This window comes from Epinephelus fuscoguttatus, linkage group LG21 (assembly GCF_011397635.1).
Source record: "Epinephelus fuscoguttatus linkage group LG21, E.fuscoguttatus.final_Chr_v1".
In the NCBI taxonomy this organism is placed as follows: domain Eukaryota; kingdom Metazoa; phylum Chordata; class Actinopteri; order Perciformes; family Serranidae; genus Epinephelus; species Epinephelus fuscoguttatus.
In genome coordinates, this window is record NC_064772.1 from 37717877 (window position 1) to 37732339 (window position 14463).

Here is a 14463-nt window from a genome sequence, read left to right on the forward strand (position 1 = left end):
CGGACCTCCAGGGAAGCCTGCTCCGTTCTCCCCGCAGTTAGGGACCGTTCGCCACGGTACCGCTGCTGGGCAGGGTGGAAATAAGTCCTGCAGAGTTTCAGAGGACCTGGAGAATGTTTTAGGATAGTAATAACATTATATAAGATAATCATATTGCAAAGATAATATATATAAGATAATAACATTAAAGACAAAATTAAATTGCAATACTTGTTCAAAACTTTCTGTACATTTTGTATACAAATTCATTAAGCACATGTGCTCCTTGGGAAAAAAGTTAGCATCAAGCCCTGCCTATGCAAGGTCACAATGGCCTTGACCAAAATGTAATGTGTTCATTGTTGAGTCCATGTGAATGTTTGTGCCAAATCTGAAGAAATTCCCTCAAGGCCCTCTCTTGAGATAGAATGGGACAGACGGACACCTGTAAAACATAATGACTCCGACCGTGGCTTTTGCCGACGTTGAGGTATTAAACTTAAGGCATCTAAAGCCATTACTGTGAAACTGCACAGTAGACCGACATAGTTGTGACACGTGTTGATGTGAGACTGGGTTGCAGTCCTTGAACGCTTGTCTCCATCTTGAGGTGGATGATTGAGGCTGAGAACGTGCGACAAGTAAAGATTCATCTTCTCTCCTGATGTTGTCGTGAGCAGTGGAACAAATCCAGCCACATTAATCACCACTGTGTTCATGCGATCAGACACTTCAGACTACGGTCATGCTACATCTGGACTACAGCCGCTCCTCTGAAGCTGAGCACTGAATTAATTCCTTATTCAAACTGCAGGGCATGTTCACAGTAAGCCGCTTTTAGTGGGGAAATCACTAACTCAACTACATTTTGTGCTGACAATAAAACAGGCTAAGCTTTAAATACTTTGTCTCCCAGATGACTGTGTCTGACAGTGAGGAGTTACAGCACAGCGCAGACACACAGTTTAGTTTTTAATGTTTCGTTTGTGTTACAGTGGAAGAGATTCTGCAGTTCTTTGAGTCCTGTAAGACTGAAAATCATCCAGTGTAATGACCCCGGGAGCTGAATGTGAAGGCATTTTTTCAGGAATCCTTTCGCTTATTTTTCCTTCAACAGATAAGAAGGAAAATGAGAGAAATGGTTTCATTCTTGCAATGACTTGCTGAGACATTGGGCCTCTCCAGAGCCGGACCCTAACCACCAAGTGTCACTCTGTTTGTAGTCACCTGCACAGCTGAGTGACGCACCTTCATCAAGGTGTAGGGGATAAACACAGCAGCAAGCTTTGGGGCAAACTTAACTTTACTTTTAACCATGCAGAAAAATAAAACTATCTCCCATTTTATGTTCTTCAAATTTTTGTATGTACTGTATTTTCTTTTCTTTGTAAACATCTTTCGGCTTTTCACTGATGCTCATAAGCTGCATGGTTTTCCTAACAGTTGTTGCACATATTGAGCACTGCAATTAAAGCAATGTTAATGTGCTTGTGTCGACCGCGATTGAAATATGGCTTTCTACATGCTGATCACATGTATTGATAAAGTACTGGCCTGGCTGGCAGAGGTTTTATCGCTCTTACTCACAGTAACAAGCGTAGTTGTCGTCAACTAGAGTAATCTTGAAGTTATATTCCCTTCATCTGCACCGCGGCCTCTCTGCTGTCTGACTTGACTCTGTTGAGTTTGTGTGTGTGTGCGCGCTGTGAGGAGGAGGTCAGCCCTGACATGCAGAGAGCAACTCATTTCTGAGTTTCGAAAATGAATAAATAAATAAAGCAATCGGCCTAATCATGTATGTTCAAAATGCTGTAAGGCTACTTTACCTGTTCTGAAGACGTGATGATCGCACATTACACGGCCAGCTTGTGTAGTCAAACAAATGCACGCGCAGAAAGATTTTTGCAACAGTTGTAACAGACAAGACCGTTGTCGTCTGTAGGGGGACCCCGTGAGGTAAAAAGCAGTGATGGCCAAATGAAGCCTCATGAAGCATTTTCTTTATTTTCTGAGCCCACTAGATGGCGCTCATGGTTTAAAGAGAGAGGCGCAAAGAATGGCAATTCAGTGTGCTTTCATCCTTTTGTTGAACAAAAAGCGCCATCTAGTGGGCTCAGAAAATAAAGAAAATGCTTCATGAGGCTTCATTTGGCCATCACTAGTAAAAATGCAATCCTCCACTGTGTTGCTTTAAATGAGAAGGATACATTTTATCCTTTGTACAGGGTAACATTTAAGATGTTAACATCTGTATGTCAACATAAATGTCTGTCTTAGTTTGAGCAGGTTACGAACTTTATTTGTACGGAGCGTCTTCTATGACAAACACAATACGGTGTTGCACATGATCAGTAAGTCAGCAGTGGTGTAGCCTCGCTGTCGGAGGGCTTTATAACCCACCTCCACTCCTCACCAGGTTGTTTGGGACAGCACTCAATGTGGCAAACCCTGCGCGTGAATGCGTAAACAGATTGAAAGTAGGGTGAGGGTGTAAAGGGTGGTTTGGGAAAAGCCCACGAAGTACGTTCACAATGACAAAAGTAAACAGAGCTTCATTCACAAACAGTGCATACACACAAATCTGTGTTTAAACCATACGTACAAACGATTTATGCAGAAATATGAGATTCATCCAATATTTCCTTACATTACTTCGTTCGTACTCTGCAAACACAGTTCTGCCTCTAAATTCATTCAATTATTCAGTCATTAAAAAAAACACTTTAATAGACAACAATAAAACGTGCACTTATGTGACGCGCTGTCTTCCTCATCACTCAATGTTATAATTAAAATATTCCTCTATTAGTGCTGAGTGTCCCACTGCAGCCTATGAGAATGTCCATATTGAAATGCAACAGTTATGGTTCAGTGGTGGAGCAGCTCTCTGGCTGTGAGTGAAGAGTTTAGGTGTCGTTATGGCGTAGCTGTTTTTACCTTAACAAGAATACACAGTAAAATCACACAGACAGTAAAACAGTCAAAATTAGCCAATGTAATGGACGATCAGTCTGTTCACGAAATAATCTAGATTCCAGAAAAGTAAAAAAAAAAAAATGGAGAGGAAACAGCTGTTTCCTTTTTGCTGGAGCAAAAGATGGAGTACATTTCCCAGATAAACCCTGGTTCAGAGACTCATAAGTCCAGTGTGTCAGTTTCAGTATTATGCAGACCCCTGACGGCCCTCATCTAAGTACCCATAATCCCCCTCTGGCCATCACTGTAGCTGCCTTGCTTTTTCCTCTCTCCATCCATGTTGAGGATGAAGGCTGAAAGCATGAATGCCTGAGGACGGAGAATGTGGAGGTTAGGAAACAGACAGAGCTATGAACTGATACTGCGTGCTGTACAGGGCCAATATGTGTAGGCAATGAAATACTGACTATAATATTAACATCACAGTTAGCCACAGCACAGAATTCACACACATGAGCAGTTAAACTCCTCTGTGCAACATTAGAAACATTTAGACACACGTTTCTTTCCGTCCTTCTTTGTCTGCAGAGATCTGTGATCCGACATCAGTGCTGTGCAGATAGCCAGGTATCCCACTGCAACGCCACGTGTCCACCTGGAGGAGTGTGTATTTGTGTGTATGAGTGTACTACACAGGGAGGAGCTGTCCTGGCCAACAATCTTGGCTTGCTGCAGAGCGTTGGAGGGCCATAGATAGGCCGCGCTGTGGGATACCGCCCACTTAAAAACAGCCACAGGTGACGGCGTTCTAAGATTCATATGTTGCTGTTTACAACCTGGCTCAAAGGCTGCGACTCAGGGAGACCAGACGAGTGTACGAGTACGGCCCGATCACACAGAACGCATTTTGCAGGTTGCAAAACACAAGTCGCACTGCACTGCCTTTATTTAAATAAAAAAATTGAATGCCACCAATAAAAAAACACTTGCTGCTCCTTTTTATCGTTGCCACCTCCTTACCCTGACCTGCACGTGTAATTAATCTCCTGTTTTTTACTGTGTGTATCCTGCAGTAATCAGTGTGTAGCTGCTGACATGTTGAGGCAGAGGGTGCTGTCTGTAGCTGTGGTTGAGGGTGAGAGGCTGTCAGCAGATAAACAGAGATCTGTGTGGGTACATGAGACCCTAAAAAAGAGGCTGGATCATGGGGAGTACCACCAGTTGGTCCAGGAGCTTCTCCTCCATCATGGACGTTTACAGTACTGCACTTATCTGCTGTTTTCTATTCAGATGGTGCTAACTGTGCTTTGTAAAGTCGTATAGCTCTGGGTATCCAGCAACCACTACCACCAGTTTCTCCTCCATTGTTTACCAACTGTAAACTTGTTGTCATGACCACCACAGAAGCCCCGCCTCTCAAATCATCCGATTGGACAATGGGGGAAAAAAAGCAGAGATGACGTGGGGTGTTTCTCTGCTGAGTTGAAGTTTTTTCAGCTCGAGGAGTTCAGAGAGTTTCAGCAAAAACAGCAGCTGCCTAGAGCGCAGAAACACAAGGCGTGTAGCAACACAAAAACAGCGAGCAAAAAGCTTCGTTCTCATTAAAAGCTCATAGACTTTGCGTTGTGATGATGTCACAGATTTCTAAAATGCTTCTCTCGGCTTGAGGAAAGTTTATAAATAGAAAACCACCATAGCTTAAAAAAATAGAAAGATTCATAATTGACCTGTCAACAGTTTTACAGATGTCTCTTTTACAGGGAGGGAAATGCTCTTTGGGCTGCAGGGTGTTTTTTGCCGCCATGAGTGGCCACTAGGAAAAATTCTCTACAAGCCTGAGTTGCTTTGCTGCAGGCCTGAGCTCCTCCAGCTGACAACCCTCCATTTGGTACATGCAGCACACAATTAGAAACAGCAGCACCAGGATGCAGGACCCCTAATGGACCAGAGGGCTCCAAGCACGATGTAGAAATACTTACACTGCATATAGAAATATGAATGTCACAAATACATCACAAAAAATGTCCAGGGTGGAGCCTGCCTCTCACCCAGTGCATGCTGGGATAAGCTGGCCCTTGTGAACAAGCAGGAAGCTGAAAGTGCCCTCAGGTCCAGGATAAATCACCCTCTGCTGCATGCAGCGCCATGTGACCGCTGTGTATTGTGTTAACAGATAATGATCGGAGAGGCCATCCTGTTCTGCTGTCTGTCTCGGAGGAAGAGTGGCGTCGGGGCCGAGGCCAACATCAACGCCGCGGGCTGCAACTTCAACTCCTTCATACGCAGAGCTGTTCGCTTCGTCGGTACACTGATTTTTTTCTGTCTATAACCTGGTCTGAAAGGATGGTAACGGTATACTCATGAGTCATTTAGCAACACAGAACCAGAGCCAACACTAACTTACACTAACCACTGAAGCCAGAATGTGTTTTAAGTGTGTCGTGTTTACACCTCTGTCTGAACGCTCCGCCTGTTTCCCAACCTTGACATCACATCCTTTTTCCTCAGGTGTTCATGCTTTCGGTCTTTGTGCCACCGCCCTCATCACCGACATCCTCCAGCTGATGACGGGCTACCCAACACCCTACTTCCTCACTGTGTGTAAACCCAACTACACCACGCTCAACGTCAGCTGCGAACAGAACCCCTACGTCATGGAGGATATCTGCTCAGGGGCGGACCCTGCAGCCATCATCCAGGGGAGGTAAGACGAGATAAAGACTGCCACTGAAAGCTTCAGGGAACCACGCTGGTTGTGTTTAAGTCAAGAGGATCAGAGTTTGTGTTTAACAGAAGCACTTTACTATGAAGTGCACTGAGATGCATCGCAAGCACATTATAAGGCAAATGTTATTGGACAAGAAAGCAAGAATGGTAAAGCGAAAAAATCACTGATTCTTAAATATTTAACAACAGAGGTCTTTACGTGAAACAGGCATACATAAAAGATGAGCCTCTATTTTTAATGATTTTCAGTTTCATTCATTAGTATTAATCATTTTTTATCACAGTCAGTCATACTCAGCACTCTGCTGCTCTCACAGACCCCTCTCTGACAGAAATACTCTCTACATTCTTCTTTTCTCTTGCTTATTTACACACACAACCCCAACTCCAGAAAAGTTGGGACACTGTGTAAAACAAAACCTATATATGACCTATATTCAGTAGAATACAAGACAAGATATTTAATGCTCACACTGATAACTTGGTACATACGCTCATTCTGAATTTGATGCTGCAGCACGTTCCAAAAGAGTTTGGACAGCAGCATGTTTCCCACTGTGTGACATCAACACTCAGTCAGTGTTTGGGAACCGAGGACACTAAGGCCCTGTCCAAATACCCGCACTTGCACCCTGAAGTCTTCCCTGAAGTGCACTTGCCGAAAGTGCAGTTAGGGGCGTAAGTGCGCAAGGGACTGACGCTGTTTAAAAAGAAGAATTGGGACAGTTGTGTACACGTCACTTCCGTTTGGGTCCAGCTGGTCCGTCTCCTAGGAGACGAAACATGGCGTTAGAGGAAATAACGTTGTTCGCAGCACTGCTGCTGCAAATGATAAATGATGAGGAGGATTAGGAGCTGCAGGAGAAGGCAGCATCTACATCAGATCCAGGTATTGATGCTGATGCCCAACCAACAGGTAAATTACATTTTACTCTTGAATTTACCTGTTAATAATGTGTATATTAGCTGTAACATCTTTTTTACTCTACCGTTAACGTAGCCTAGATTACCGTTATTCCTATTAAAACGTTTTTTGTTTGGATAAATTGTGGTAAATTGTGATATAAAATAAACTATAAAGACATACGGTAATAAAATAATAATAATTAAAGACACAATCAAAACTGTAAAGTGATGCGGACTGTCATACAAACCTCAGGTCAACTGTAAACTGTATATTATTTCATAATTAACGCCCTGTCATGTATTATTAAGTCGTTCGTACCTTCATCCACAGACTGCGGGGGGCTCTGGCTGGCGTGAACGGCATGAGCTGGAAGGAAAGGTCCATACACTCGTTCGCCTTTTCTTCTCGCTCTCGTCTTCCATTGTTGAGGACAAAATGGATCAGCAGGAGTGTTGTAGTTAAGTTGTGGTGCAAAAGCGCAAGTAGGACAACACAGGGGTATGTGGGAAACAAACATTACAGCTTCTGTTCATTGTAAACACAACTTCTTCCTCTTCTTCTTCTTCTTCTTCTTCTTCTGTACTTCCAGCAGACCAGACGCCTATAGGCAGATTGAGTGTTGCATTAAAACATTTTAGAGAGACTTACAGATCGTCAAACTGCATCCACACAAAACACCAGGAAAAGGAACCACAGTAAAATCGTCGCACATTATCTGCTGATTTTCGGGAGGGTGGCAGCAAAATAACAACAAATGACCAAGAATCAGCAGCCATCACCCGGCAGAGTCGTTATGCCTCGTAACACCATGAGAGGAGCAGTTAGCAGGTTTCACCTAATTACCACACTTTGCCTTGATGCGTACGAAGGATTCTGCTGATTGTTGTTTTTTATTGTTGTTGTTGCTGGAATCTGCTCCAGAGCCAAATTATTTTGGTCACAGAGAGAGAGGAAGACAGAAAGAGGGGGATAGCCTTTTGATGTTCTTGTTAATGAGATTACAAAGACAAACACTGACATGTTTCTGTGATTATGCATGGGTTTTGGAGAAAACCAGATCATTATAATGCTTTCTTCTCTGCGTCGAGGCCTGTTGGAAACAAAGGAAATATTCTTTGTTTCCTGAAATTATGTAAACCATGACCTCAAAGTGAATGATGGCATTTAAATAATACTTCAGCCACAAAATGACCATTTACATATTAATTATTCATGTCGTGGTGCCAGGAATTCATGAAGAAGACTTTCTCGCATGCCTCTGGTGGACGAAGAATCAGAAAAAAGGGGACCACGTTAAATCACAGCAAACGACACAAGACTTAAATTATGCTTTGCAAATTGTGTAAGAGTTTGTAAACAGATGATTTGATGTAGTTTTGTTGGTGTAAAATGGGGTCCCATGTTAACTTCAATTAATCGATAGTGTTTTCTCACATACGTCGTTCACTGTGAGAAAAACAACTACATACGTATATGTGTGTATTCTTGTCTCATCAGCGTCAGACCAGTTTCAAGACATCACTGTAGTCCAGAGATATTTTATTACAGTTCAAAACTGTCCAGATACTAAAATTTCCTCCCAGCCAAGGTAGAGGTAGTGTACCCCTACATCTGTTAAATAAGATCAACAACTTACATCTGTGTATCATACTTATAAATACCATTAAGACATAGATACATTTAACTTGTATGGCACTTGGAAAAAGTGCAGAGACAGATTTGAGCAGCCCCTTTCTCTCTTTTTCTCTATGTCCTTTCCTTGTGACACAGATGAGCCTGTGACTGTCCTGTAGTTCAGTCTTGGCTCAGATTGAGTTGGTGCCATTCTCATGCACACGTGAGCCTCAAATGGTACTTTGTTTAAATAATGCTTGTAGCAGAGAAGGCTGACACACAGCTTTAAAGGGACAGTGTGTAACATTTTCAGTTGTTTACTGGCAAAAATCGATGTCTGCATTCATAAACATGTCATCACTGGTGTTTCATTACCTCCACCAATAATCTGACTTATTCTCGTAAAAGGAGAATTTCGGATTTGTTTGTACTTTGTGCGGGCAAGTCGTCTGTGGGGTTCCATTGCGTTTCACCATCTTGAGAATACAGGGACATACAGCCCCGCCTTTGGCGTTTTCGTAGAGAGCCAGGTCAGCGCTGCGTGACTGAGGAGCTGAAGGACAGGAGCAAGAGGCACTTCATTTTGCAGGATCATGCACATGCAGCATCACGGGAGACGGAATCCTCGTCGCCAAGAAAGCTCAAAAGAGAATCAAAAAGGCAACGTGATCGGAAAAAACGAGGGTCAACATCGGGGCAGCGACATAACTCCCGATGTAAAAGCTCTCCGAGACCTCTGAGACGGCCGGGGCAGAATACAAACAGGTGCAACACTAAACACGCCCGGCGAAGGTTCTCTGACTCAACTCAACTGAAGTCATCATCACTGAGTCTGTCTGTCTGTAGCCCACTCTGTTTCTGATTAAACCAGAGACCTTAATGGAGATTGGTTTGGTGTGTGTGTGTGTGTGTGTGTGTGTGTGTGTGTGTGTGTGTGTGTGTGTGTGTGTCAGACAGCATAAGGATGAGGGCGGAGGCGATGAGGCTAGTTTCGACCGGTGTTTTTGGGACACACATAGGTTCTGGCTGCAGACTATGGGGGTCTAAATATAACCTCGTGCTCCTGGCATAAACACTGTCTTCCACTCTCTCTGTGGCAGCTTTAGCTCCAGTCTCGTTTGCAGAGCAGCATGAAAAGCTATTTTGCTGCAGTGGTTGTGCACCAAGGGTATTATTAACCTATTTTAACAGCAGAAGGACTGTTGATTGGTTTGGCTCGAGTCGACTTGACTCACTTTGGTACCAGGTCCTTTTCTCTGTTTCATCTTATACGGTGGATAGTACTGCCTCAGTGTAGCCAGGATTCTCAGCTGATCATCGTAGCGACGCCGTGTCAACCTGCCATGACATCATCATCAATCCGACTCTCACTGAATCTGTTCACTGGCAACCAATGAGAGGAACCCCTGCATCTTGTCAGCCGTACAGCGGGGTAAATTTGGGTCAAGTGCACAAAGAAATTGCGGTCGTATTGACGCTAGCTTGAATGTTCCAAGGATGACCTGTGTCACAATAATTTCCTCCAAGCAGTACAGTTCAGTTCAGTTCGGTACACATTTAGTCCGTTCCCACAGTAAAAGTTGTGGATGGTCCCAACAGAAGCGTTCCTTAGCGTCCCCATGTTTGGTCCCCCCTCTGTTGGGGTACCTAGCACACAGATCTGGTACTAAAAGGTGGAGCTAGAAACCCTGCAGTCTGATTGGTCAGTAGAGGACGCTCACTCTGGTTTTATGTAACCTCTGTTCATACATCAGTAAACTACAACTATAAAATGAAAGAGAAAAAAATCACTTCATTCACTGGGCCGACTGCCGGCAACTTTTAAGGTGGAACGTTAACTTGTAATGTTACTCAATGAGTCATGAGTTGATGACGTGAATCCATCAGCACACCTTAAATTTCACAACTTTGACCATCACTTTAGTTTTTATATGACACACACTTTTAGTAATGAGTGGATCTTCAAGTGTTTAAAAATATATATTAAAGAGGCAACAGATAGGATTTGTTGTTTTTAGCTTGGCGCCACCTAGCGTCAGCGGTGTTGCGTCGCACTGTGGCAACGACCAAACTGAGCGTGGGGATCAGAGATAATGAATAAAATGTAGGCTGTAAAGCCACCAGTATACCTCTATGTATATGTAGAATGAGAAGGTGTGTGGACACTCTACTAAATAAATGAGTAAAGAGACCGAGCAACAATTATCAGATTTATCTGAAGAAAAAACAAATAGTAATGCAAATAATTATAGCAGAATGTACAGTACCAGTACAAACAGCTCACAGTAAATGATACCAATATGTACAGTACCAGTACAAACAGCTCACAGTAAATGATACCAATATGTACAGTACCAGTACAAACAGCTCACAGTAAATGATACCAATATGTACAGTACCAGTACAAACAGCTCACAGTAAATGATACCAATATGTACAGTACCAGTACAAACAGCTCACAGTAAATGATACCAATATGTACAGTACCAGTACAAACAGCTCACAGTAAATGATACCAATATGTACAGTACCAGTACAAACAGCTCACAGTAAATGATACCAATATGTACAGTACCAGTACAAACAGCTCACAGTGAATGACACCAATATGTACAGTACCAGTACAAACAGCTCACAGTGAATGATACCAATATGTACAGTACCAGTACAAACAGCTCACAGTAAATGACACCAATATGTACAGTACCAGTACAAACAGCTCACAGTAAATGACACCAATATGTACAGTACCAGTACAAACAGCTCACAGTGAATGATACCAATATGTACAGTACCAGTACAAACAGCTCACAGTGAATGATACCAATATGTACAGTACCAGTACAAACAGCTCACAGTAAATGACACCAATATGTACAGTACCAGTACAAACAGCTCACAGTGAATGATACCAATATGTACAGTACCAGTACAAACAGCTCACAGTAAATGATACCAATATGTACAGTACCAGTACAAACAGCTCACAGTAAATGACACCAATATGTACAGTACCAGTACAAACAGCTCACAGTAAATGACACCAATATGTACAGTACCAGTACAAACAACAGTAGACACAGTGGAATTATACCAATATGCTCAGTACAAACAGTCCCCATTCTAGAAGAAACAGCTTATGGAAACCATGCGGCCGGTTGGAGCTCAAATTGAATGGGAAACAAAGTCCAGTGTTCACTTAGCTGGGCGTAACTTAGCTACGATGTCCGTGGATAGCTGCCTCCGTAAAGAGAACAGAAGGAAGGGAGGGTATCACTGTACCGAGGGCTGCACAGTAAATGGCAACCAGGATGTCAGCCGACCAACACTCGCTACCCGCTCCCTGGTTGCGGCGATTTGCGATGCTGGCCAGCTAGGAATGAACTAGCAGCCAGTACAGTCCAGTCCTCTCTGGTCTAGCTAACATTTAGCCGTGTTACTTACTGATCCATTAGAAAGAAAGCTAGCTGGACATGGGTTTTGAAGCCTCTTTGGTCACGGAGCTCCCTCCATCTCTTGAACGCCTGACTGAGGTTTACTCTTGTTTTTCCTCTTCTTTTATCACTCTCCTTTTCGCTTCTGGTGGCAGAAGCTTATTGCAAAGGTTGCACAGCCACTAAGTAACCTATGTAAACGCTGATAGTCTGATTTTATTATTTTCATCATGATATATTTAGGAAAAGATGCTGTCTGTTGCCTCTTTAATTCCGACCAAATTATGTGAAAAAAAAAGCATCGCAGAGCGTCGTTGCTGTGGGCTCCAGCAACACTAAAGGTGGCAATGTGAATCATTTGCAAGGGGGGATAAAAAAAATGTGTTATTTGAGAATAAAATTACATATTAAATAATTTCCAACCATTTCATTTAATATTAATGAAGATAATACAGTCTTTATATTTATTTTAATAACAATATAATGTAGTTATTTCTAAGTATTTTCAAACCCTAACTATGGTGTTTTACTCATTTCTAATAATACATGCATTATTATAATAATAGATGCATAATAACACACAACAGCGTTTGTGTTGGTTATTTCTGTGCTAAAGTGGGTCAGCTCATTCAGAAGCAGTGCGATCAGTTTTCATGTGTGAATGAAATTTTTATGATTCCACAGATGTTGTAAATGCTGGTTTAAGGAGGAGAGCACACAACTGTACAACACTCACACTCACACACACACACACACACACACACACACACACACACAGAAATACAGCCAACTGCATGAATGCACCACAACACACACACACTGGCACACGTGCAGAGTCAGGAGTAAAGATGAAGCTGGGTGGAGGAGAGAGCATCAGGAGCTGTCAGAAGTAGGTCATTGGGTTGGAGCTGGAGAAACTGGGCCACAGGTTCACTTCCATTATGTAGCACACAGTCAAGCTCCTGCTGCTGCACGGCAGCGTGTGACCGTACATCAGACCTGTTCCTCTGGTACTTGGCCGGTGTCAGCAGATGAAGACATCACTGCAGTGTAAACATCCGCTCCATAGCCGTCTACCTGCCTGTGTTCAGTTACTTTTTGGGTTCTGGCGTAAAGAAGATGAAAAGATGCGTCTAATTTGATTCAGTCTTTCAGCCCATGACATCCGTGTGTGTGCAGTGTGGCGTTTGAGATGTCTCATTAGGCTTGTGTTTTGTTGGCTGTGGTTAAACCTTCTCTCCACCTCCTGTTGACTCACACACACAGATGTGAACGTTGGCTGAGTCTATTTCTGTTCTTTCATCTCTTGCAGAAAATCCTTTCCATCGCAGCACGCTACCCTCGCATCCTTCGCCGCTGTCTATGTTTCGGTGAGTAATAGTTTGAGTTGTTGGCTGTGGTTAAACCTTCTCTCCACCTCCTGTTGACTCACACACACAGATGTGAACGTTGGCTGAGTCTATTTCTGTTCTTTCATCTCTTGCAGAAAATCCTTTCCATCGCAGCACGCTACCCTCGCATCCTTCGCCGCTGTCTATGTTTCGGTGAGTAATAGTTTGAGCCCACGCAAACACTTAACCCTGCTCACCCTCCCATGAAGCGCCTGATGATACAGTAGGAGCGAAACACTGAGTGGTGGATGATGGAATTAGCTGAGATTAACTTTTCTGCGTGGCTCTCTCCTCTACGCTATTTTTGCTTCACTGTTAAATCCACTCATCTCTACGGTGTCAGCTTCTCAGGAGAGGATAAAAGACAGAGTGGCCCGTCTGATTGATCACATCGGTTTCCCTTTATCACATTGAGCAGAGCATTAAAAACTCAACTGTAAACGTCAGCATTGATCAGATTAGATGTCAATCAAATATGTACACCGCTCTGCCTGCTCAGAGGCTGAAGCAACATTTATCATATAGTGTGTCCAAAGACATTTTATTCTACATTTAAACAGTACAGTGTTAATTAAATATATATAATAAAAATATAAAAACACATTCAATAATCACACACCCTCTAGTACTTGCATACACGGATATATGATCCATAAACACATCTGCTGGTGGGTGACATAATGTGAGAGAGCTACTCGTCAAAAACAATATGGCACCTGGCTGGTAACAAACAGTCTGTGATTACAGTTGAAGTGTATGCGATATGTAATATGTCTCTGAAAACATTTTTGGAGAAATCGAGATTAGAAATAAGCAGCACAGCAACAGAATCTTGGTTCATATTTAATCAGCGCTGTCATAAATCAGTTCAGGGAGGACCCAAGTGCAGAGCAGCAGGTTTAAGGTTTAACAACAGCGAACTTTAATGCAGCTGATAAAAAACATCCAGAGCAGACAGGTAAAAGTCCGAATGAAAGCAGAACCAAAACTAAACTGAAAACCAACCAGGAAAAACACAATGTACTCAGGTAAGAAATCCAAATATATTATACTATGACTTTCTTTTCGACATACTATACTATGAACTCTTTCATCTTTCAACACAAGACACCAGGCAGGAAACAGAGCAGGGAACGACACCAAGAACACAAGGATGAGCACAGACAAACTGACCAGGAACAAAGGGAAACACACAGGTATAGACACAGAAAACTAATCACAAGAACGAGACACAGCTGGAGGAGGAGGACATGGGGATTGGCTGACAACAAGGGTGGAGCAGACAAGACTAATACAGAGCAGGTGTGAAGGGAAGACTCTGGGAACAGGGAGGGACTAACGAGACAGGTGTGACAGAAGACAGGCGGGAAAACACACAAAGACAGGAAGTAAAACCAGACGTGACACATGAGGAGAGAACCTACAAAATAAAACAGGAAGCAGATTAAACATGAGCGAATAACATGAAACAAGGAACACAAACAGAAACCCAAAG

General features: G+C 42.9%; 2 protein-coding genes across 3 annotated transcripts in view; both read left to right on the forward strand.

Moving 5' to 3' along the window:
* Window positions 1–14463, forward strand: part of LOC125882018 (uncharacterized) — a 381147-nt gene that overhangs the window by 133811 nt on the left and 232873 nt on the right. The window lies entirely within an intron of this gene.
* The window catches only part of LOC125881973 (phospholipid phosphatase-related protein type 4), a 48632-nt gene that overhangs the window by 29481 nt on the left and 4688 nt on the right, over window positions 1–14463 (forward strand). The window contains exons 3-5 of one of the 2 annotated variants that reach the window (XM_049565507.1): window positions 5069–5198; window positions 5404–5599; window positions 12890–12947. In XM_049565507.1, the coding sequence (XP_049421464.1) occupies window positions 5069–5198; window positions 5404–5599; window positions 12890–12947 (384 nt within the window). Of the gene's footprint in view, window positions 1–5068; window positions 5199–5403; window positions 5600–12889; window positions 12948–13063; window positions 13122–14463 lie in introns of both variants that reach the window. The other variant, XM_049565508.1, reaches the window with a different exon arrangement.